We start from the raw sequence: 25,006 nt of genomic DNA, 5'->3' as shown, positions 1-25,006 counted from the left end.
AGAAGAACGTGTCCGCACACCCACTTGGTGTGTGTGTGTGCGTGTTGAGGAGGGCACCTCAACTTCCTCACATGTATTTCACTAAATCAAGATGCATTTTAAACAACATCATTCTCAACGTGCTCACACTGTAGATTCTGATTGGTCGGTACTCGCCCGAACTGGGCCAGTGAACGGCCAGCCAACTGGCCCTGCGTAAAGTTTTACTGGCCCCGGGTCATCGGCTCATTGGTTATGTCCAACCCTGTTATAACGAGGTCGGTGTGGGAAAAAAAAGAAGAAAAAAAGTTGCTTGGCGAAGTTTTGGTCGTGTCATGTTCAGCCAGACTGCAGTAAGACTTGAGCCTGACACATGTACCACTTCATCTAATGAGCTCATTGTGGATGATTGGATGAATCAGCTCATTTAACTGGCAGCCTGTGCTGCTTCTGAATTCTAATGGAGTAGATTTGCAAGTTTGGTGTTTGGTCAAAATTAGAGCTGGCACTTCAAAGTGAAAGCATTTCCTGTTTCTCGCTTTTCACGGTAAAAGTAACTTTTCTCCATCAAGCGTCTCACATTTACAGCTTAACAATGTAAACGGTGTCCTTCAACATTTCTTACATAAAGTGTCACTCAAAGCAACGTGAACCATATTATTTATGTTGACCAAACAATTCACAACATGTATGAACTTTAAATGGATTTTTAAATGATCATATCATGTCATGCAAAACTTTCATTTAAGTTAACGATTACAAACAGATTGGAATTATAAACTTGGAGTAAGTCAACGGCACGTTTGTTCGAACAAGTTTTGTTCGACGTCATGTTGAAATCTGGAAGACCGTTCACTGCGCTGACAAACAAATAGATTCCAGTCTTTTCCGTAGGGTTCCTGAGGGCTCGGGTGCAGTGGTAGCAGTAGAAGAAGGTGGGCTGTTATAAAACTGCATTTCCACATAATTCTGAACTATCATCATTACAGAGTTAATTTTAAAATGCTTTGTCTTCCAAAAAATAAAAGTCACAAACATTGGTCAAACCAAGCTTATAGTAAAGCCTGTGCTACAGCCATGTCAATTAACCAAATAGTACTTGGATCATGTGCTTGATCGAGTGGTTCTGAAGTGGTTCCTTTAGAGCCCATTTCACCCCCCAGCGGCAATCCTGGCTCAAATGCCGTTGCTGAGTTTGTCCATGACTTTGTGTATTCTTAACTGTACTTGTGGTTTGTGTAGCGGAACTTTAAGCTCAAAAGCGTTCTTGTCACTTCCTACCCCAATGTATTTCTACAGCTTTCTTCCTGACAGCTGATCTGTTTACGATGCAATTACCCACAATCCACTGCGCCTAATGTCAGCTATGTATTTCCGTTGTGTGGTCCAAGTAGCACCAGAACATTTGTTTGCATGCGTGTAGTTTTCTGGTCTTTGCTCAGACATGAATGTCTACTCTGTCTTTATTCATATCACATTAAAAACATGTTGATTTAATCTACTCAGTCTTGGTCTAGCATATTTTGGAATATCTGTTACATCTCTCGTAACACACTAGCTGTCACGAGATGAAGATGCAGCAATGCAGGAACAACCTGTTCTGCCTTTTTCATGCGTTCACTTTTTTTTCCCTAGTTGGGAAAAAAATGGAAGCATATTAGGGATGGAGTGGGTCCCAAAATGTACAGTTTGGTTCATGTCAGGATTTTTGGTTAGTTCCTGGTAAAGTGCGGGGGCGGGGCATTTGCAATATATTGCTTTTCATGTACATGGCAAAAAAAAAGTTACCAACTGTTTTATAGATTACGGCAAAGAGCATAAGGAGCAGAAACCTTTGCGTCGTCAAATCCTAGTGCAAACAAAAAATACCCTGGAGGTCCATTCGTCTGTAGGCAGAGTTATGAAGGCTCTGTCGGACAATTTCCTTGTCATGCATGTTCATAAAGTTTGGGAATTACTGCACTGCTGAAGTTTTCTGCAGGAGACGATATCGTAGCGCGGCTTATGTACTTTCGTCATATGCTGAAATCCTGCATCCTCCACAACTTCATAAGGCTGCATATCTGTCACTAAAAGCACCCCCAATGCTTTAGTTCTGGATCCTCCCCCCTCCCCCCCGTCTGAATCTGCATGGAGATTATGTTTAAATGCTGCAAGGAGGAGAATGTGGTTGTTTTTTTTCCCCCCTACCTGACTCTCTCTCCTCCTTGTACTGTCAAGACACACACTGAGACGATGTCTTCTTCGATGGTTCATCGTATTAGAAGTATTCCGGCTGGCATGTGTTGCACAGAGCTTACGCAGTCGCCGTTTTATCCACAATACCATTAAACCCTTAAACCTCCAATCGCAGCAGACTGAAAAGATGCCAGCAGATGTTTCACCGGGTTATTGGTATGACGATGTGTTTAAGTCTAGCCGTGTCGTTTTCCTGCATTAACGTGCCCCTTAAATCCTAAAATGATTACATTTACGAACATTTAGCAACCCAGATTGCTGAATACCGTTCGGCTGGTGAAAAGTCAAGTGTAGCTGTTGTGTTAAAGTTGAGCCAAACATAGAAAGACCAGAGCTCCTCTGTACTAAGGGAATAACTAATAACAGGTTAGAGATCAAATCCATCAATACCACTGCGTTTCTCTCTTTGTGTGCGTTTCTTAAATGACAAGACTTCCAGGATTCTTTCTGTGTTTGACCTTGTGACCTTTTGCCTCTCAGACCTCTGCAGCTCAGTCCAATCCCTGAGCTCAGCTGCTATCTGACGCCAAAACAAGGGGTCCAGATTGATCCTCCTTCTTGTCTTGTAGGTTGTTGAGGTAGTAGCACTTGGAGGTTTATGGCTTCTTTTGCAGTTTTCTGTCAAAATAAAAGAAAACGGTTTGTTGATGTCGTCTTACTTTAATTTTGATTACGTTTCTTGAAAAAAGTCATTTTTGGTATTTGGTATTTCTTGATGTGTCCATTTTCCTTTGTGATGTTGATTCTAATTCTATTAGAGATAGATTGAGGTCAAGTGGTCTGCATGGACTTTGTCAGGATGTGCAGTTTGTCTGGTTTTTGTCCAGTGGTGTAATTCACTCCATTGGTTTTCCTACAGAGCCATTATTGGTTGTAGCCTGACATCTAGTGGCACAGACATGCTAGTATTTGTTTTTGTTTATAAAAAGTGACTTTTCTCCTCTGCACAATTTCACTGATATCGCTGTGTCTCACCTTTGCCAGCTGATGATAGTTGACTGCTGAGCACCTGAAATTACAGCCTTCCAGATGTTCCACTTATCTCAACAGAGAATGTATTTGTCCTAATGTAGATGTATTAGTCATGAATGAAGAATTCAATTAAGTTTCCATTGTAATTTATGTGGTGTTTCCTTCTCTCCTGTTGTGAATCACTCATGAACCCCAGAGATAATTTCCTGGATCCGTTTCCTGTCATGAACGATTTCTGTCTAATGGATTCTTTTATTTTTCTCTCCCTCCTTGTCACTTCTTTTCACTGCCATCTGTTTTTTTGTTTTGTTTTTTGTTTTTTTCCTTACCCTTCCTTGCCATTTTCCTCCCCTTCATCCGTTCATCATCTACAGAAACTCAAACGGCTGATTCCTGACGAGGTAGGTTTGTTACGGCTTGTCACCATCAACCGTGTGCTTGACTCTTCCATCTGTCATTGTGGTTTTAGATAAAACCAACTCACGTCGTGCATTTAATGTCATGTCACCGTCTGTACTGAGCCTAATCCACCATAACACACGTGTTGTCTGGCATCCGTGTTTTGTCCTGTGCTCGACTCGCGTTGGATGTGCATGTTTTCGAGATGCACACTGACAGCATGAAATCCTTGGCACATAGACCAGTGATGCCTTCATGTGCTTGCAACAGGGGAATGCCAGATTATCATTTATGACTCACGGAGGATCAATATGTGCCAAGGTTACATGTCCGCTAAAGTTGATGTCCTTCACTGTTTTTCCTGTAATATTTATATAAACACTCAGTGCAAACTTTGGCGGTTTCCCACACAAACTCATTAAAACCCAAAGGAAAGAAATCCCCCATAGTTTGTTAAAGCTGAGTCTTTTGTTGTGCCTCCAGCAGTGTTTACTGCATGTTGACTTTGTGTGGAAATGTTTGTCGCCAAAAACCTTTGACGCTTCTAATCCCTGAACATCATCTTGACATTGTTGAAAGGTTTCTGCTTTTGTAGACAATAGACCTTTTCAGACATGGGATATGAAACCTTTCCACTTTGTCAAGCTGTTATGTTTTTGTGTCCTACACACACACACACACACACACACACACACACACACACACACACACACACACACACACACACACACACACACACACACACACACACACACACACACACACACGTACGTGAAAGTTAATGTTCCTTGTGCTTTAATTCAGTCATAATACCACATTTAGAGAAAGCTGTGTGCTGGTATGATATTTGGTACATTGTTGGGAGTGGCCAGAGTTAAAAGTTAAGATTTGTCTCGCACACTGCATCATTGATAGATTTCATAACCCATTGTAGCCTTAATGATGATCGTGAACATTTAACGTGTTATTTGGTTGCATAATCAGCTGCCTGTTTTATAATATCTGACCGAACACGAGCACTAAATGACAGGATGTTATAAAAGGGACCGTTTCATTCCCGTTTGCTCAAGTTCTTTAATGTTAAGCATGCTGAATGTTCATTCATGTAGTTGGCACAACTTGGAGATACGTGGAGACACCGTTAGAGGGAAAGTTCTGATCTTCTGATTTCAACTGAAAAGAATCTTGTCAATGTCTTAAATAGTGTTCCACAGTTAATTAAACTGATTTCGAAGTTTGACTGTCTGTTATTCGACCCAGTAAGATTGTACAGTGACCAGAGAGCGTCTTCAGACTTGAGACCCAACACCTGAAATCACAATCAAATTCTTCATAAAGGGGTGCATGTCTGAAAGTGGCTAATGTCATATTCCCAAACGAAAGAGGGAAAAAAAAGCTCTTGGGTATCCAACATTACTCATGACACAAAAACCACATAAACATCGGTATTATAAGACAGTGGAGGTTACGCCTTGTAGGGTTATTGTCTTACCTCTTTCCCTCTACCTGTGTCATGTGTTGTCCCTAATCCAGTTGGAGCGATTCACGAGCATGCGGTCGAAAAAAGACAAGGAGAAGCCCGGCCAAGTGCCAAGTCACCGACACTCTTCAGCTGCCAACTATGAGATCAGTGCACAGGGTGCCATGCTGCATGATCATTCTGATGAATACGTCCTGGAACTCTTCGAACAGATGCTGGTAAGAATGACAGTGAAAGTGTGTGGATGCATTGTGTGCGAAAGGGACTTTCGGGAAATCGCACAGAATCACATTATCGCGCCCAAACAGCCGGAGAAACTTGTTCTCGGCATATTCTACTCAAAAGTACTCAATCGCTCACTGATTAAAGACCCTTCATGTGGAATTACGCTAATACCGCCAACTCGATTTTGAAAGCATGTCGTCACGTCTGTTGAAACAATAATTGTTTATTCTGTCTGTTTGCTTAAAAAGAAGTTTTAACAAACAATGTCAAGGACTCCTACGGAACAAAGGACACATATTTTAAGACAAAAGTGCAAGTAAATTGAAAGTGATTGTAAGTAATGTGTCATCCAGTGATTGTTTTCAGTGTCTCGGCACAACAAACCCCCTGCCGCTCAAACCTTTTAAGGTTTTAGTTTGAGTATTTCTGGGTACCTCTTTTAATGTAACTCTTCGAACTTGTTAGTGCAACATGGATTCAGTTTTTCGATACATTTTCTGTTTGTTACTTGCGTGTACAGTTATTTAATCCCCTCGTCTCGGAATGCTTTGTTTGACCCTCTGTCTCTTCCATTCCTCTTTCCTTCCTCCTGTCTTTCTCCAGGTGGATATGAACCTCAATGAAGAGAAGCAGCGGCCTCTGAGACAGAAAGACATTATGATCAAACGAGAGATGGTCTCCCAGTACCTCCACACATCTAAAGCTGTCAGTATCTGAAATAGACATCGCTAATGCGGGCTGCTGAATTGGATGTTAGACGGCTATACGCAAGTCATTATTTTTCAGTTTTGGACAGAATCAGTACAAGTTATGAAGTATTTGAACTTACATTTACATGCGTCTTTGGGCATTTTCATCCGATTCTCTTTAAAAACAAATTGAATGGAGCGAGACTGAAGAGTTTTCAATGCCAAATAAAAAAAAAAGTGATCAGAGCATACAGCAACGCTTTTATCTTAAAGTAATTGTTTTGACAAATGTGCACTCAAGTTATTTCCTTGACTGTCTGTGTTCAAGGATTACCTTTTCTTATGCAAGTCAAGCCTACATTGTTTTGTATATTTAAACATTTTACATTATACAGATGTATTCACTCTTGTAATGTAGAATCGGAAGGAATATTTCACCATTAGCTATCCTTCTAGTTGTTGGTAAATATTATTTCAAAAGCAGCAGGTGAGATATAATTAAGCTGAGGAACAAGTGGCTCAAAGGGCCAACATAATCAAACGCAGATGGTTGCTAATACAGTTCATTTATCTGTAAAATAACCCTATTAAAAGAAAAATCCTACACACTGTAGCCTTTAACTGCAAATCAAAATTTCTAATTATTCCACACTGTTGCCCTTCATGTTGCGCTTTCTTGTGGAAATAACACAACAATTATAACGCGTAACAAAATGAATGTAAGCGGAGAACAAAGTAATTATGTTTGTGTGCCTGCTGTGCCTGTTTGTGTTCATTAGGGCCAAGACCAGAAGGAGTGCTCCAAGTCAGCCATGATGTACATTCAGGAGTTAAAGTCTGACTACCGAGACCTACAGCTGCTGGGCTGTCTGGAATCTCTACGAGTTTCACTCAATAACAACCCTGTCAGGTAATGTTCACATCACCACATCAGACTGTAAACATTTGGATAATTAAAAAAAAAAAAAAAAAAAAAATCTTCAGGCTCTGTGCTTCAGTAAATTAAATTAGAATAAAAAAAAAATACCAATGCATACTACATTAAATTGACAAGTCCCAGACTCCCAGCATTAATGTGTGTAGGTTTACATCCACGTAGAAAGAGTTATATGGGAGATGAAGCCCCTTTTGAAATATTGTGCCCAAAGTTTAGGAGTTCAGAAGTAGTTGGACAGGTGCACAAGAATATTTTCTTCCCCCCTGGTCATAAAGTATTCTTTTCATCATTGAAATGAAAACATGCATGCTAACATCCTTGGAGAGTATTCTTGCCTTTTTCTGTAGTCATAAAGACCTTTTTCTTCACCATGCAAATATATTTCTGCTCATCCCAAAGACTTCCGTTTCTTAGTCTACAGCCCTTTTCCTATTTTTCCTGTGCACAAATGCTTTTTAAAGAGATGTACCCAGCCATCGAACCAGACAAACCAACTATCTTTAATATCTTTTTTTTTTCTTTTTTTTTTTAAATCCCATTATTACATCTTTCCCTTCCATGGTCACCCTCTTCTCTTTTTATCTTAACACATAACACTTGAATCTAAGTATCAACTGTCAACCAAATCTGAGCCATTTGTGATCTCTTTTGTTCACACAGTAAGAAAACATTCAATAGCAAAGTGCCCAACTACTTTTCAACCTTTGTGATTTGGACACTCTGTGTTAAAAAGGCCGTTTGTCACACAGTTCTTTTAATGTTGACATAAATCTACTCAAATTACATTTGAAACTTTATCGTGGTATTTGTTGCAGTATTCGAAATTGAAAGTACTGAAGAACCAAAAATGTGAAACTGTCTGAACGATATACTTGTAGTGTCTTGAAAAATAGAGCATTAAATATAAAATACAAACATAAATATAAATATTAAAATAAGGCCAATTCTAACAAAAGTCACACAAAGTTGCAATAGTTAGATGTACATGGGTGATATGGACAAATGGTCCAAAAATAGTGACACTTTGATTGCTGCCAAACAAGCGGATAACAAATATTGCCATGAAGCAGGCAACCGCAGTCATGTGAAGAAAAAAAATAAAAATGATAGAAACAAAATATTTGTCATGGGTAATGAAAAAGCAAATGGGGAAAAGGTGTGCAGTAAAATCTGATAATCGTGTGATCTTGTCACTTCCAGTTGGGTACAGAATTTTGGAGATGAGGGGCTGGCTCTGCTTCTGAATCTGCTCAGACGACTGCAGGAAGAGAAAGACGAGTACACATAAATCACTTCAAATAAACCACAGAAAAGCCAATTGTACAGTTCAAGCAATGTGTTTGTAATCTTTTTCTGTCTTCTCTCACCACCAAATAAATACTAGGAGGACGGGAGGAAAATGTCAGCATGAAATCATTCGCTGTCTAAAAGCCTTCATGAATAACAAGGTGAGATATTCGACTGGTTCTTAATGTACATTAAAACACCTATTCCTTCCTTTGAGGTCGTTGCATGTTGTTGTAAGTCATGTAACTATACAATTATCATTAGCCTGTTTTCTGTCTTCGTTGGAGTGTAGCAGATCTTCCACTAGAGGGCAGTATTGATTCAATGTGACTAACTTGGGTCACTTCAATACAGTTGAAGCGATCCCTTTAAGATCGCTTTGAGAATTGAGTGTACTGATGAGTGTGATCTAAAGTAATCGGTGTAAATCTGTCCAGAATCTTATCATATTTAAAAATTGCACACCATAATGGTATGTTAATGATGTGCTACCTAAAACACACAAAATTCTATCTTGCTCTCTAACTTAAAGTAACAACAAGATCTCATAAGGTATGATGGACATTATGACATCTAATAAAATAAAACACGGACAAAGCTAATTTTACAACAGAAAAACCAAATGCCGGATAAATAAATGCACCACGAATATAGTTACAATTTTTATTTCAAGGTGATTTAAAATATTTAAGTAAAGATCAGTCATTATTGGTCAAAATCATTTTTAGATTTAATTCTTACAATTGCTAGCATTTATCATATTGGTACTCTCTTGTCATTAAAACATTTGTCTATCATTTCCAAAGTTGTTGCCATTAGAGTACACGTTGAGATATTTAAAAAAAAAATGAAAGCCCTGCCTTTACTCAGTTCTGCTGTCTCTCTTCCTCCTTCCTGTCTCATCCCTTTAGTATGGTCTAAAAGCCATGTTGGAGTCAGATGAGGGAATTCTTCTTCTGGTCAAAGCCATCAATCCCAAGGTGCCTCATATGATGGTGGACGCTGTCAAGCTGCTCTCTGCCATCTCCATTTTGGAAAGTCCTGAAAACCTGTAAGCGTTTGTAAAGTGTTGACATCGCGTCATTAAGTTGAACACACTGGAGCACAAGTTTAATTTTCAGTGTTACACCAACTGACTTTCATAAACTGCTCTATTGGCAAAGACTAGCAACCCTAGCATTGACATCAGTAATTGAACAATGTCATATCATGTTTGCCTTATCTTTCACCTGTGTCTAACATTTCAATACAAGCTGTTGAATGAAGCAACAGAATGCACTCATATATCTTTTTGTCATGGCATAACTTTGTATTTATGCATTGCTATTTGTCTCTACAATATTTACATACGATGTGCATAACTGTCTGTATTTTGCAGTCATGAGCGTGTTTTGGAGGCCATCACAGAGGAGGCAGAGAAACGGGACATTGAGAGGTTTCAGCCTCTCCTCACTGGCATGAACAAGCACAGCATTGCTCTTAAGGTACACATTCAGATGCACACACATACTTTACCAATTATGAATCCCCATGTGGGTTTTTGTTTGACAAATGACACCAACAGCTCTACTCGATGCAGTCTGCAGCGTAAAAGACTTGATCAGCTGGCAAATATTGTGTTTTGGATTACAGTTTTCATCTCTCCAGTTGGTCTAAATTGTGAAGTTGACTGTATGATGTGTTTTTTTTTTTTTTTTTTTTTGCAGGGTGGCTGCATGCAGCTAATCAACGCCTTGATCAGCCGGGGAGAAGAATTAGACTTCAGAATCCATATTCGCTCCGAACTGCTAAGACTGGGACTTAGAGACCAGCTGACGGTACAGACAACACTTATTTGATCTCCTTCTCAAAGTGACTGTGCAACAACATACATTTGTACAGCCTAACTCTTCGTGTCTCTCTTGTCTCGATGCCTCTGTATTCTTGATGGGCTGACACATACTCACACCGTTCAAAACTTTTTCTCAACTGTCCAAACTCAAAATGTTTGACGAACACACACTCCTCCTGTCATTCTCCCTCATGCCTTTTCATCTCTCCGTCTGCATCCCATCCCTCTCTCTGCAGGAGGTGCGAATGATAGAAAATGACGAGTTGAGAGTGCAGCTCACGGTGTTTGATGAGCAGGCTGAAGATGACTCTGAGGACCTCAAAGCACGTCTTGATGACATCCGCATAGAAATGGAATATCCTTCCAATGGGCAAAATTGATCCTTTGAAGAAACTGTCAGGGCCTACTTTTTATCCTTCAAAATAAATAGGATCAGCATTACAACATTTAGACACCTGCTTAGAGCACACGTTTGTATGCTTGTAATTTTCAGGTATGCTTTACTTTGTTTGTTTGCCTAGCAAGAGGAACAAATAACTATACTTGCTATGTTTTTCATAATGAATAATTTATATGATTCAGACTGTTTCGATACAACATTACATGTATTTATTCCTAGATTATGAAAAATATTCAGCTATCTAAACTAAAGTTTGGAACTTTCCTTTCCTCTTTAAATAGCCTGGCCACTTTCTCCCAAGACGGTATTAAAACTCCTATTTTCATATTTAATACGCATTGGGCCTGATTTACTAAGATCTCAAATACAAGGTACTAAATTGCGTGTTTTTTCCAAAAGTTTGCACATTTATTTTGCAGCTGTTTCGTGGGTATTTGTGTCGCTGACATCAGGTGCAAATCGTTTTTTAAATGAGGGGTTTGCTCGTGTTAAAGTGATTCCAGCCATGGAAAACAGACCGACACCTAAAGGAAATCTGATCCCGTTGAAATTAAGAAATCTAAAATTAACAAGAACAAAACGCGATATGGGAGATTATCAGCAAGGAAGTCTACGCCGTGAGAAAACCAAAAAGGCGGGGGAAAAAAACGGCTAAATAATAAAACGTCGGCAATAAAATAGGAGGGAGATGCTTCTAACAAACACCGATCAGCAGGTCCAGCTCTCGCCGTGATGAGCAGGTGAATTAGTTTCATTCAGTGCCTCGCGAGTGCTCAGGAACCTTATGAACCTGCGAATTCCGCGGGACACATTCAGGACCTGTGACAGCACACCTGAATATCGGGACTGGGCGAGACATCCAAGCAGAGATACGCTGCAACGACCCAGAGGCAGGAAAATGCTGAGTCGCAAGTTCTGTCATTGCTGGTATTTCATGGCTCCTTCTTGTTGTTGGCTGTAAATCACCGTTCAGTTCATTCAATAATTCAGAAATGTCATCGCCGGACAAACGATGTCTAAATAATGTTTTGCCTCCGACATCTCAAATGTTTAAACGGGTGGAAAAACACGTTCTCTACGAATTCTTTGCTTTCCTGCGCCGCCTCCGTCTCACCACAATAAGAGCAGCCGTATCTCCAAATTTGCGGACCTGATTAATACGTGCCTTTCACAAACGCCAAATATTGCATATGCATTCAGGAAAACACGTAAAATGGACAACGTGTGTTAAATTGCACATTTGAAAGACGGCACGTCGTCAGTAGGTCAGTTTGGACATTTGTTTGCGGGTGATGTGAAATTTCCACGTGCTTGTACACGCTCAAACCTTTAGTAAATCAGGCCCATTATCTTTCAGGACATTGTAACCCTGCGTAGACTTCTTCTGCATTCAATATCTGTCTTTGTTGAAAATGTTATTTCGTATATATTAACCACTCACCTGCAGTGCTGTTAAAAAAACATCAACAGCTAAACATCCAAATTTGCTCTTTTGCAACTCCAAATGATCTCGCTTTTTAAAAACAAAACACTTAGTAGACTGTTGAAAGAGACGCACAACTAAAACAAACAAGTGAAGTGATCATTTCTATCTTTCGTATATGAACTTAACATGAACATGTTACAGCTCATGTATTAGTGTGAACACATTCATATTTGTGTGAAAAGAGTGGGCAACGTTGATGGAACCTAAATGAACGTGATTAATAATGACTTCGAATATGTATCTTTGGCAACTCGAGACAAAGAGATGATGCTAATGATGTCACTTCATCACGGATTGTTTTCAGCTCTAAGACTTGATGTCGCATGCAGGATGGACAGGTTCAAAAGAACGTCAACCTTAACTGTGAAAGTGTCTTTTTTTTTTTTTTTAAACTGCTCAGATACAAACTGCTGTATTTCTGCTGTTTTTCACATGCAGTTTGGATACAGGACACCAGGTGTCTCCTTGTGGTAACCAATACAGTGACAAACACTCTGCCGGAACACCGGTGGTCCTATGAATTTTGAAAACGTTAACAAACCCGTCTGATAGAACTGAATGTGGTAGCTGTTAAATATGTGTTGAGGTTGAATCACTACAAGTCTGTATTGCCCCAAGCCTTGTGTAAGTAAATATGCAGCTAGGGAATCTTAACAACTATTTATCAACATCTTCAGAGTGACTGTCAGTTGAAGATGTTGTGTATGAAGTATTTCATATTTGTGTTAAACTACTTCCACAATGAGTTAATCAGGCCTTGACTGGTTTTGGTTCAGTGATGTGAGGGAAGTGTTTGACATCTTAGTCAACACTGTGAAGGACTCCAAGGCCGAAAGCCATTTCCTGTCCCTGATGCAGCACCTGCTGCTGATCCGTAATGACTATTTGGCCAGGTAGTGTACACACACACACACACACACACACACACACACACACACACACACACACACACACACACACACACACACACACACACATGCCCTTTGTTGGGATATATAAATTGTTATTGATAGATAGTGTAGAATAAGGCTAATCAGATTTCATTTTTCTAAAACCCTGGTTGTGTCGAAATGAAAAAAATAAATCAGTTTTATTGTCACATCACTTCATACTTTACTTGTGACCACAAGATCAGGGTCCAAAAGTCAGATGAGACATAGGAGGAAACACATTGTAACACATCATGGTTAATAAAACACAATATTCTTAGTTGGAAAGGGCAAAAACTGCAGGCAGCACAGACGATGCAATAAAAATGCCAATGGAACCAAGACGAAAAGAGAACCTAAGAAGAAGTCTCCTTTTCTTCAATTATCTCCCTTCACCCACATCTCCCTCCTTTCAGCCCCCTTCCTCCATTTGCTGTTTGTTTTCTGGAGCACCATTCCAAAGCTGTGAAATTAATACATGCAAATAAGTCCAATTCCATTTTAATAGAAATGAGCTCCATCAACTCTTATCACCAGAAATATGCTAATGTCTCTCCCCATGTCTTCCAAAGCCCTTAGAGTTTTACCCAAACAAATGAAGGAGAAAAGAGGGGAAATGATTGGATGACGAGACCAGTGTAGAATTGTTAAGGACAAGTGGAGAGTTATTCAGCGTCGTATTTGTCCATGCTCACACTGAATAACGCAAAAAGAAATAATCATTTTTCTTTCTGAACGGCGTAAAATAAACAGAAAACTGGCAAAGATGCACCTGTTTGAGTCGAGTTGGCCGTGTTGTTGGTCTCGTGTTTACTTGATGGCATCGGACAGGCAGGGAAATGCGTGTTATTCTTTTAACACCTTTTGGGGAATAAATAGTGAAGATGGAAAAGGTAGGCTGGCCCAAACAAATGGTCCCAGCTGAAGTCTCTGGAGCTCGCCCTCCGTCTTCCTTCTCTCCTATTCAGCTTTCCCCATGCAGGTGGTCCAGTTGAACACAAAGGTGGTCTCGAATGGACTCCACAGAGAGACCGGAAGTGAGGGTGGGAGGGAGAGCTGTGGTGTGGCAGAAAATACAGCCATGTAATTACAGAGATGCAAAAAGAAGGGAGGCGGAGGGCGAGACAATAATGAAGAATCTGCTGTCCATGCTGCTACTCCTTTTCTTCATTCTTGGGTGGTTTCGATCTGAAGTTGAGCTGGAGACTTGGGAATTTATTAGATTACATATGAAATGTATGGTGATACTTTAAATCTTGTGTATAATGTGCATGTGCACAGATTATCAAGGGCTTGACACAGGTGGTATAAAAATGCAATGACAGCGGTATGCATATTTTCTGATTTCTTAACCCGTCCATAGCCTTAGTCCTAACAACCACCTTTTTCCATTCATACTTAATGTCTAAATTGAATGTGTTCGGGATCTTTTTGAGTGTCGAATTCAGAATGTCACCGAACATACATGTATTTCTCTTTGATTCAGTTTCCCAGAAAGACACTAGATGTCTCTCTCGCTCCACGGATAAATCTAAACTTCAGGGGGGAGAAAGAAGGAAAAAAACCCTTTTAAAGTGTAGTGAAGGAGGGGAATACGTGTTAGACAAAGGCAGAGTGACAGAAGAAATAAAGTATTGAGGTTTTGTCTCTGGCAGCATCTAATGGGGTCAAGGAATAAGACACCTCCATAATTGAGTGTCCGTGTGAAGTTGGCTTGATCAGACATGGGGTACTGGACATAAACCAGCATGCTCTTACAAAAACAGTTGCACACAATCAATCTTTGTGACAAGAAACCCAAACTGTCATGCTCACACAGACAGCCAATCGCAGCTGCTAAGACAGTGACAAATGCGTGTTCACACGTTTGTCTGAGCAGATGAACCTAGTTGCTCTTTGTCAGTCTGATCCTCAACTCGCATAAAGTTACTAGATTTCTTATAGACTGGTTTATGACTGGTATCATTAACCATATAAATTGACTTTAATTGTCACGCCATAGGTTTTATGTCAGGATGGGAAGTATGCTGTCGTAACACTTTCTTTTTTATTTTGCCCTCAGTAATGCACAAGTTCTCCACGGTCACCCTCCCTTTTCACATCTCATCTTTCCACATCTCCCTCCATTTCTTTCTCTTTGTCTCCTAATCCATCTGTCTGTAAATCCATCTCGCCCTCCTTCCCGCAGGCCTCAGTACTACAAGTTGATAGACGAGTGTATCGCGCAGGTCGTACTTCACAGGAATGGGGCGGACCCGGACTTCAAGTGCCGTAACCTCCACTTCAACATTGAAAGCTTGATAGGTGAGTTGTGACCACAACACACGCATGAGGTCTTTCCTTTTTCGTGAACATGGTACCTTCTTGCCCACCACCCAACATGTACAGTTCATGCACCCTCGCAGATATTTAGGACCAACACAAAATGCACATGTACAACAACAACAACAACAAAATCACACATTGTAGCACAGTACTCTTTGGGTTAAATCTTTCAGCCATATTACTCTTTCAGTTTATTCCACTCCCATCAATGTCACTGTTTGTTTTGCTGTCAGTGGCAGTATACTTGCCTTATGGCCATAACACACTCTGTTTACCTATAATTGACAGTCCCAGAAACACCACAAGGTGGCGCCAGAGAGGCTTTGCGCATTAGTGTGGGCCGCGTTGTGCTACAGGTTTTAACATCATAGGTTGGTTGTATAAAATGAATTTTATCAACAGGGAAAGAGCATTTTCAAACTCGGAGATCCAGAAATTGATTTTGGTTTGATGGTAACTTTCAGGCACTGGTGATGAATGTATTCATGACATTATTATGTAAGCAGTGTCACAGGCTGTATGTCTGCAAGCATCTCCTATACGCCGGTGAGACAGAGACACACGGAATCCTTACCAGCTACAGGTGTGACACAGATGTTTCTCTGGGGATCAATAAATTATTAGGGCTGGCTTATGCTCCGTCACAACTAGTTTGAAATAAGTGCTGCCTGACCACGTTGAAAAATCAAAAGCGTTAATACCCGATACAAACGGCCACAGTCAAAGACAAACCACAAATCTGGCCCAGAAATGGAGGAGATGGAATATAGTTTAATTATTGGGATAACGGCGCTCATTTTCAGACCGTCTCTCTGGGAAGAAATCCTTTGTGTTTCGCTTGGTTGTAACCGTGAAAAGTGCCAAACAGTGTAACAAATGAAAGAGCGACAGAGAGAGAAGTTTAAATCATTTCTCTCGGTGTAAAGTGGGTATGATTGTTGGATTGTGCGTTTCTGGAAGGTTCCAGTAATGGTTGGACCGAGACCTCCATCCGACATTCAAAAGGTGTCGTGGGTGTAAAGCCGACTTTACGATGGCCACTGATCCATGTGATCCTTTTCCTGTCACTCTCAAACATGAAATGCGGATTTTTCACCGTAACACCATCATATTTGAGTGCACGCTGGTATGTGTATGTCAATTTACGGACTTGAGCGACGTTTCCGAATGATCACTGACTATATCTGCACCACCACGGCGGAACGGAGGTGCGGGCCATGTCTCCGGAGTTCAATGCTCTTTATGGCAGGTCTCTGTTGCTCACCGCAAGAGGCTCTAATTGCACTGCTTCTAAATGCGTTCTGACGCGCGCGCGCACACGCACACACACACACACACACACACACACACACACACACACACACACACACACACACACACAGGCTGGCTGGCCTCCTTTAAGGCTGCCAGAGTTATTATTGGTGGAAAGCAGCCCAATTCTGCCCTGCATGCATTATTTAGTGTTTTTCTTTGAACTCTGAAATTCAGCTCAGTTTTTTTCCCCCCTACATTCTGTCTCCCTTAGTGCTCTCTATTCGAAGTTTGTCCCATTTAGCCTAGCCACCATGGCAGAAGTCCTTCCCCAACCCCCCCCACACCTCCAATTCCATTACACATCCAATAACCATACAGAAATGCACACTCTGAAACTGTATGTGGGTTGCTATATTATTGTGAGGTTCTTTCATCTGGCAAAAAAGTTCAGTTTTACATTTTGTCTGCCTTGCTTACTTGCTTATCTAGATATGCAGATTCTTGCATTCCTCCTTTTTTTTGCACCAACCATATTTTCATCACTGTTAAAGACTCGCACATCATCTCTTCACAGTCTGTACGGTTCACTTTTCTTTGAGTTCACATCATTTCTTCATTTTCTATTTCATCTTTTCACAGCCTTGTATCTTTGCTATCTATCTGCTTGATTCCCCCCCCCCCCTGGGCATCATGATTAGCTGCCTTTGATCCAGTGACATTGTGGCATTCATCCTCATGTTAATTAGCTCTTTTTCTGCACATGCTTGGTAAGCCCTTCAGTGCTGAACCACCTGTAGACCCTGCAATTATTCTGTAAAGTACCCTGTTGGTCAGTCCGTGTCCTTCCCACCCCGTCCTCTGATAATCTATCACTCCCAGACTATTTTACCGCCTTTTATTTTATTTTTCCAGACTTTGAAAAACTGATTTTCAGACTGAAGATCAGACTGATCTCGCATGGAGGGAAAATTAGTACACTCCCACCTCCATCACACATGCACCTAGTCAAACAAAGGGGTATTTATTGGAGACGTAAAAAAAGGGAATGATGTGTGGAAGCGGCATGCAACACATGGCATCCTATTGTAATGCGGGTGCCTCCGCAATCGCCTCATCAATCTTGACTTTGAGCAGTGTGATAAGGGAAAAACAGGGAGACAGATGGGAGGCTTGCTCCGTGTCTGTTTGTGAATTTATTGTGAGCACACGCAGCATGTGCCAGACTGAAGGGTATAATGTCTTCACAGCCAGACGTGTGCAGGTGTGTTGTCTCAACCCTCATCTTATCTACCACCTCTCTTCCTCTTTATCTTTTCCTTTCTTCTGTCCTCTGTTTTTGTCTGCAGACAATATGGTGGACCAGACCAAGGTGGACACCAGCGAGGCCAAAGCCACCGAGCTGGGGAAGAAGGTGAAATACACAATGATTCATCCACACTGACAATGATAAATGCCTTCGCACACGCACACGACGATACAGACACGGACATATTAACGCTTCAACCCAGAAGCGCACAAGCTATTACAGTCACAGAGACAAAAGAAAATCATACAGTATAAAAGCTAACATTTCCCCTCACACTTGTAGGCGCATCGGGACTGTAATAAAAGTCTGTGCGACCCTCGTTTGGCTGACACGGAATGACAATTGAGAAAATGGGAGGAACAGAGGGTGACTAAGAAAATTAGCATACACGCGTCTGACAACCGCCCGACAGCCAAATACTGTCGCAGGCTAGCAGGAAACACACACATTCACACAAGGGGGTAAATGCCTTGATTGTGGTGTGCTGCTATCCAGATGCTTTCTGTCCCAGTGACAGGATAATTGCAAAGAGGGCGCTAGAACTATCCTTCATTCACACATAAAGACACACAGTCTCTCACGTGGAATCATATCCATTGAATGTATGCACATCCACACGGGAGCCCATTACACGAATACTCTTGGATCCATTTTCATTAACGACACGCACACAATAGTGCGAGTTGCGTATGATGGGGTAATTGCAGGCAGCCTCTCTGGCAGGAATTAGGGATAAGTCTGTCAGGACGCTGACAGCGAGAGTAACGGCTCTGCTGTCTTCAAATTAAACAGCCACGTGTGTCTGTGTGTTCATGTATTCAAATGTTTAAATATTCTTATCCCGTTTGTCAAGTGTGCTAGTAGAAAAATCCTTGAAAATGTATGCAAGTAAGAAAATTTAAATTGAGGATAAAATGTTTCTTTTTTTTCTATAGGACAAAGCCTTGAAATAGAAGTGAGCTTAAACAAAAGCACTGAAGCATTCTGACTCAATAATTGACACTAATTTGCAGTGTAAATTATTCAATGAAAGTGAGAGCACTAAACTGCAAGAAATAGCTTCAACAGGTCTTTGAGATATGGAGACTGCTGCCTCTTCAAAAGGCGTCCTAATGGCTTCTGCTTACAAGCACACTTAGCTCCCATATCTCATTGGAGAACCCTGGTGTTTACTTCTCCCCAGTTATCCTTTAAAGGACTTGTTTATAAAATGATTTCACTTTTGAAGATTTTACCCTTCAACCAGACCTCAACCTTAATCCCGTGGTAGTATTGCCCCTTCACAGCCTTTATTTTATAACAGGAATGCTTGCTTGCCCCCAAATTATTTTCATGTTACTCTAAATCAGTAGGATATAGCTGAATATGTATGACACAAACATATCAAGAATGCCACGTTCACAACAATAGTACAGTCTTTGTTTATCCAGGAACTAATTGGACCTTTTCTTTCTCACTGAATTCTGAGAATACGTGTTTACTGTCTTCAAGATAACATACCTTGAAAATGACCACTACACAAAAAAATGTAAAGCCACTAAAAATCTACCTCGCACTTTTTAAGATAATGAAGACTGAATCTGTCCCTAACTATAACCCTTTACTCGTGTGTTAGCTCGATGCAGAGTTGACAGCACGCCACGAGTTGCAGGTGGAGATGAAGAAACTGGAAGGTGACTACGAACAGAAGCTGCAGGACCTGAGCCAAGAGAAGGAACAGCTGGCGTCTTCTAAGCAGGAGCGAGAAAAAGAGAACCATGGACTACAGCAACAGCTAAGCACTTTCCAAAAGCAGGTATACACGCACGCACGCACGCACACACACACACACACACACACACACACACACACACACACACACACACACACACACACACACACGTACATGTTGGGGTCTATTATCTTTTTAATTAAAATAACTTTACATAGAAGTTGTTTATATACGTATTGGTGCTTGTTCTTTTTTTTCTGTTCAGTATTGAGTCAATACGCTGAAAGTGAGAACTTCTCTCAATAACCTAGATATCTGAATTAATTTTAAAAGTATATGCAAGAATTCACCCAGTTAAAATTGAGTTGAGCCCAGTATCACACTTTTAGAAATCTTTGTGCCAAATGGAGCAGCTCAAGCACACTGCATACGGTATTTCCATCATTGTTTAATGCCATTGTCAATATAAAAGAACAAAACTTTAGGACAGAATCAATAAGGAATGAGTCAGATGATTGAATCATTGTTGTTTAATGTCCTGGAAACACACGCAGTACAACCCAAACAGCAACTACTGTGAAAGCTGCAAAAGTACAACATTTCAAGTCTTAGGGAAATACAATATTGTAAGTCTAAGTACCAAAAAGTTGCCCAACATCTATGCACACCCACACAAACACAGAAGCCCCCCCAGCCTTAAATGATTTAGCCAATTTCAAGCATGGCATGAAAAGAGGGGGGGGAGAAAAAAAAATCCCTAAAAGGATATTGTGAGCAGGAGCCAAATCCTTTCCAGATTAAGAATCTCAATAAAAACACGGAAAGTGGGGGAATGGGGTATAAAGAGTGACTAAAGAGAGAAGAAAGAAGAAGAAAGGGAGAGGATGGCGATGGGACAAACATAATTTTAAGGCCAAGATATACATGCAGAGTGTGTGTGTGTGTGTGTGTGTGTGTGTGTGTGTGTGTGTGTGTGTGTGTGCGTGCGTGCGTGCGTGCGTGCGTGCGTGCGTGCGTGCGTGCGTGCGTGCGTGCGTGTGTGTGTGTGTGTATGTCTGTGTGTCTGTTTACACTCATATGGTAGGGAGGCAAAGATGAGGATTGTTTAGCTGTCAGTGTCCTGCTGCCACACCAGCTGGACTCTGCCTCACAGTGACACCCAAACTCACAAACACACCAAGTGACCCAGAACAGTGTGTGTGTGTGTGTGTGTGTGTGTGTGTGTGTGTGTGTGTGTGTGTGTGTGTGTGTGTGTGTGTGTGTGTGTGTGTGTGTGTGTGTGTGTGTGTGTGTACGCTTCTTAGAAGAAGATGTTCCCCTGTGTTTGTGTTTGTGCGTGTCTGTCAGTTAGAGCTACACAACGTCCAAAGTGAGCTTCATCCAATGTGGCTGATGCCAGCAGAGTCATCTTCTCACCAATGCAAAAGCCCAAACACACACACACACACACACACACACACACACACACACGCACACAGTTGTCCAAAGGATCAACAGCATCACGAGCCAGGCATCAAAGAAGCTTCTCATACTAAGATGGCTCACTTTCTCTGTGTTTGAGGCACTGCCCATCGAAGATCTCTTCACATGTAGAGATCTCTCACTGTCCCTCCTTGTGTTGCTGTGCCCGATTTTTCATCTGCTGCCTCACTAAGAAAGCCTGCCTCGGAGGCTCTTTGTGTCTGTTACTGTCTTCTTTTCAAAGTCCGAGGAAACGACACAAACAATTTGTCACACCGCGCACAGACGGCTTTCCCGCTCGCGCACGTGCACACTTTTTAGACTTGCTGCACAAATGAACCTCTCGATACGCTTCACATTGCATATCGTATATATTGCCGCTCAAACCCAAATCTGCTCTTTTTAGATGGATGATTTGAATGTCTTGGACAGTTTTCTCGAGAAGTGTCGCCTCACTGATGTAAATACTGTAATCAGTATTCTAGTGTTGAAATAGAATATTGATTTCACCATCACTTCTTATTTAGAAGTTTGTCGTCCTCTTAAAAAGTTTTTGTTTCGAGTCCCTCTGTGGACTTAATTTTCTCCTGCTGCGGTTTTCTCTTCGCACCTCGTCCTCCATTCTCTCCCCATTTCTCTAAAGCTCAATCCTGCCCAGGCTCTGATCACCCTTTTGTTTTCCCGTTGGCATGTATTCTGATGGAAATGGAAGTTGCCGGGGCTACACAAAACTGTCAATTTCAAGAATACACTGTTTACAGTCAAGACATGCTAATATCGTCACCCTTGTTTCCTTGCAGGTTGAAAAGCTGTCTAAGGATCTGGAAGAGGCCAAAACTAAAGTTGTCACGATTACTGTTCCTGTGCCAACACCTGGTTTACCCCACCCACCGCCGCCCCCTCCCCTCCCAGGCCAGAATGCGGGTATGCCCCCTCCGCCTCCACCCCCACCTTTACCAGGCCACGCAGCCATACCTGTTCCCCCACCCCCTCCTCCTTTGCCGGGTCAGGCCGGTATTCCTCCCCCCCCTATCCCACCTCCTTTACCTGGTATGCCAGGACCTCCACCACCTCCACCCCTCCCTGGGATGCCAGGACCACCTCCGCCTCCACCCTTACCTGGCATGGGACCTCCACCACCACCACCACCGCCCCCTGGGGGTCCCGGTATTCCTCCTCCACCACCCGGCCCAGGCATGCCTCCACCTCCACCATTTGGCATGGGGGGCTGGGGTGCCCCCGCGCCGGTTGCGCTACCTTACGGGCTCCAACCTAAAAAGGAGTACAAGCCTGAGGTCCAGCTGAAGAGAGCCAACTGGCGTAAGGTCAGTCCTGACACAGATGGTTCAATATACTTTTAGTGATGAAAAAGTGATTCGAAAACTGTCACTTATTTAGCTTCATAAATATATTGCCAAAAAAAAAATGAAATTTCAAGGCTTATCCTTATTTACATTCATCTTGAATGTTTATTAACCCATATCTTAAATCATTTTTGGTTAAAAAGTGGCTACTTTCTGCCACAGGTGGAATAAGACCCACTAATTCAAGACGAAAAGAAGAAGTTGCGTTTGCTCGGGATCGTGATCATCTGTCTCGATACCAAACACTTGTCAATGTTGGAAGTTGGTGGTCGTCGACTGATGTAAACTTGCCGTATTTCAACTCCTCATTATCGCACAAGCTGCTTATTTATGAAAACGGGCAGAGGTTTTATTGTAAATAATTCATGCCGTGTGTTTTACAATACCTTCTGAAATAGCTCAAGGTGTGCTATTGTGTGCGCAACAGTGGGAGAGAAATGTGAGCTGGAGCTTCAACAGGGAGATTCTGACCTAAAGTGACTTTCCATGCATACGTATCTTAAGACTACGTGCTTCATGTTCTTCTCCTCCCTCTCATCTGTGATGGTTAAAACATCAAAACAGCCCTCTGTCTTTCTTTAGCCTAAAGCTACTGTTTAATGGCTTCAGCAGACTTCATCAGCATTTATCCTCTCTCTCTCTCTCTCTCTCTCTCTCTCTCTCTCTCTCTCTCTCTCTCTCTCTCTCTCTCTCTCTCTCTCTCTCTCTCTCTGGTGAGAGTGTTTGACGAGGATGTCACAGAAATTGCTTTTTAATAAGCCTTCTTCTTTTAACTGCACCACTGGAAGATAATTAAATTGCTGCTAGAAAGGACGGTATTCTTTTGTAATTTAAATTAACTTTTTTTTTCCTGGCTTGGTCTCATCCTCCTTCATTGCATGCTCTCTTGCTTTCTTTCTTGCTCTTTCAGCTCATCCCCGTATCACATTTCTTTCCTTACTCTCTGTCTTTTCTGTCTTCCACCCATCCCTGAGGCTTTGTCCATAATGAAAGGCGTGATATCTGTAAATTTACCACCACTGCTTTCTCACTCGCTCTCTTTCTCTTCTCCCTTGATAAGAACATTCACAAAGTGAAGAACCCCCCCCCCCAAAAAAAAAAACACGCAAAGTTAATTGTGACTTGTGAGAGAGCACCCGAGTAAGGGTGAAGGGGGGAGAAAAAAGGAGTGGGGGGGGGAAACGAGGGGAACCGTCTGTATTTCTTCATATTTCTGTGTTTGAAGCTGATGACTCTTTGTGGCACAGATAGTGTGCGGCGATTAGAGGAGATGTATTTGTTTGGTCCACTCGCTTCCCTCCTCGTGCCTTTTTTCCTTCATCCTCCTCCTCTGCCTCTACTATCACACCCTCCTCCTTTTGTTCTTTTTACTTCTTTATCTGCTCATCTCATTGTTTGCCAGGTGCATAGATGGATATTTTTGAGAAATTAAATCAATTTGATGATACTGCTATCTGACAGATACCGTTCATCTTTCTCTTTTTTTGCCCCCCTCCTCCCCCGTCTTCACTCTAATGTCCATATTGACATGTTTCCCTGTCTTAGATTGGACCCGAGGACCTCTCTGAGAACAGTTTCTGGATCAAGTCAAAAGAGGAGCAATTTGAAAACAATGAACTCTTTGCCAAACTCACCTTAACCTTCTCCTCACAGACCAAGAGTGAGTGTGCGACTTGTGTATTATTTTCTGCCTGCAGTTATCATGTTGTGTTTCACAGTAATGAAGATTGTTTTTCTTTAACTCCTCTCCCCTCTCTCCTGCACTCCATGTCTATTCCTCCTGTTCTGCTTCCATCAGCCACTAAAGGTAAGAATCTCGCACACTCTTCCATTTAGTTCTTTTCTCACATATCTTGTCGAGCCTTTCTCACCCTGCTCTTCCTCTCCTTGGAGGACACGCGGCACATTTACATTATTCAGAAACCCTGTGTCAAAACAGCATCTCCCACTAGTTCATGAATAAACCACCCACACCTGTGTGTGTGTGTGTGTGTGTGTGTGTGTGTGTGTGTGTGTGTGTGTGTGTGTGTGTGTGTGTGTGTGTGTGTGTGTGTGTGTGTGTGTGTGTGTGTGTGTGTGTGTGTGTGTGTGTGTGTGTGTGTGTGTGTGTGTGTTCATCTTCTCAATGTGCCCATGACTTGTGCCGAGCCTCAGCACTCACTACTGGGTGAGATGAATTGGGACTTGGGGACAGAGGGGGAGACTGACAAAGGGAGGTGGGTAGAGGGAGGGATAAGGAGAAGGTCACTGATGTCCTTTGACTAGCCACCTGCTGTCCTGGCACAAAGCGCTGACACACAGGTCTACTCTCACGCACGCACACCTGTCCACTCCTATCACCTTGTCCCAGTGTCACTGAGCCTTCTGCTCTAACTCCTCCATATTCAAATTATAACCAGGACACCAGGAACACACAGACAGTGTGTGTGGGTGTGTATATAATTCCATCTGACCTTCAGATTCAGTCTCGATACGCATCACATATACACACACACTCATATCATATACATAAACAGGAGTGCACATGCACACGTGACTGATGCTAGCTGTTGATGTCAGTTAAATGTCAGGGTTGGCAGCTGTCCCATCTGCATTCACCTGTATGGCAAGTCCTGACGTCCGCCTGTCACTTCATAATTTGACATCCCCCCCCCCCACACACACACACACACACACACACACACACACACACACACACACACACACACACACACACACACACACACACACTCC

General features: G+C 41.9%; 1 protein-coding gene across 1 annotated transcript in view; it reads left to right on the top strand.

The window, feature by feature from the left end:
- Positions 1-24,162, top strand: part of LOC138633524 (protein diaphanous homolog 1) — a 41,846-nt gene extending 17,684 nt beyond the window's left edge. The window contains exons 2-18 of the mRNA XM_069719797.1: positions 3,564-3,590; positions 5,122-5,286; positions 5,897-5,998; positions 6,762-6,892; positions 8,120-8,197; positions 8,304-8,367; positions 9,118-9,257; positions 9,585-9,690; positions 9,913-10,023; positions 10,274-10,392; positions 12,700-12,816; positions 15,041-15,156; positions 17,778-17,842; positions 19,353-19,532; positions 21,710-22,234; positions 23,819-23,933; positions 24,072-24,162. Of these exons, the coding sequence (XP_069575898.1) occupies positions 3,564-3,590; positions 5,122-5,286; positions 5,897-5,998; positions 6,762-6,892; positions 8,120-8,197; positions 8,304-8,367; positions 9,118-9,257; positions 9,585-9,690; positions 9,913-10,023; positions 10,274-10,392; positions 12,700-12,816; positions 15,041-15,156; positions 17,778-17,842; positions 19,353-19,532; positions 21,710-22,234; positions 23,819-23,933; positions 24,072-24,109 (2,199 nt within the window). The 3' untranslated portion in view covers positions 24,110-24,162. The remainder of the gene's footprint in view (positions 1-3,563; positions 3,591-5,121; positions 5,287-5,896; positions 5,999-6,761; positions 6,893-8,119; positions 8,198-8,303; positions 8,368-9,117; positions 9,258-9,584; positions 9,691-9,912; positions 10,024-10,273; positions 10,393-12,699; positions 12,817-15,040; positions 15,157-17,777; positions 17,843-19,352; positions 19,533-21,709; positions 22,235-23,818; positions 23,934-24,071) is intronic.
- The last annotated feature ends 844 nt before the right edge of the window (positions 24,163-25,006 follow it).

This window comes from Brachyistius frenatus, unplaced genomic scaffold (genome assembly GCF_029030835.1).
Source record: "Brachyistius frenatus isolate BFR_SWC_R1_liver_20210118 unplaced genomic scaffold, ASM2903083v1 Contig_225, whole genome shotgun sequence".
NCBI lineage: Eukaryota > Metazoa > Chordata > Actinopteri > Embiotocidae > Brachyistius > Brachyistius frenatus.
This window is presented reverse-complemented; position numbering and strand designations above follow the sequence as displayed.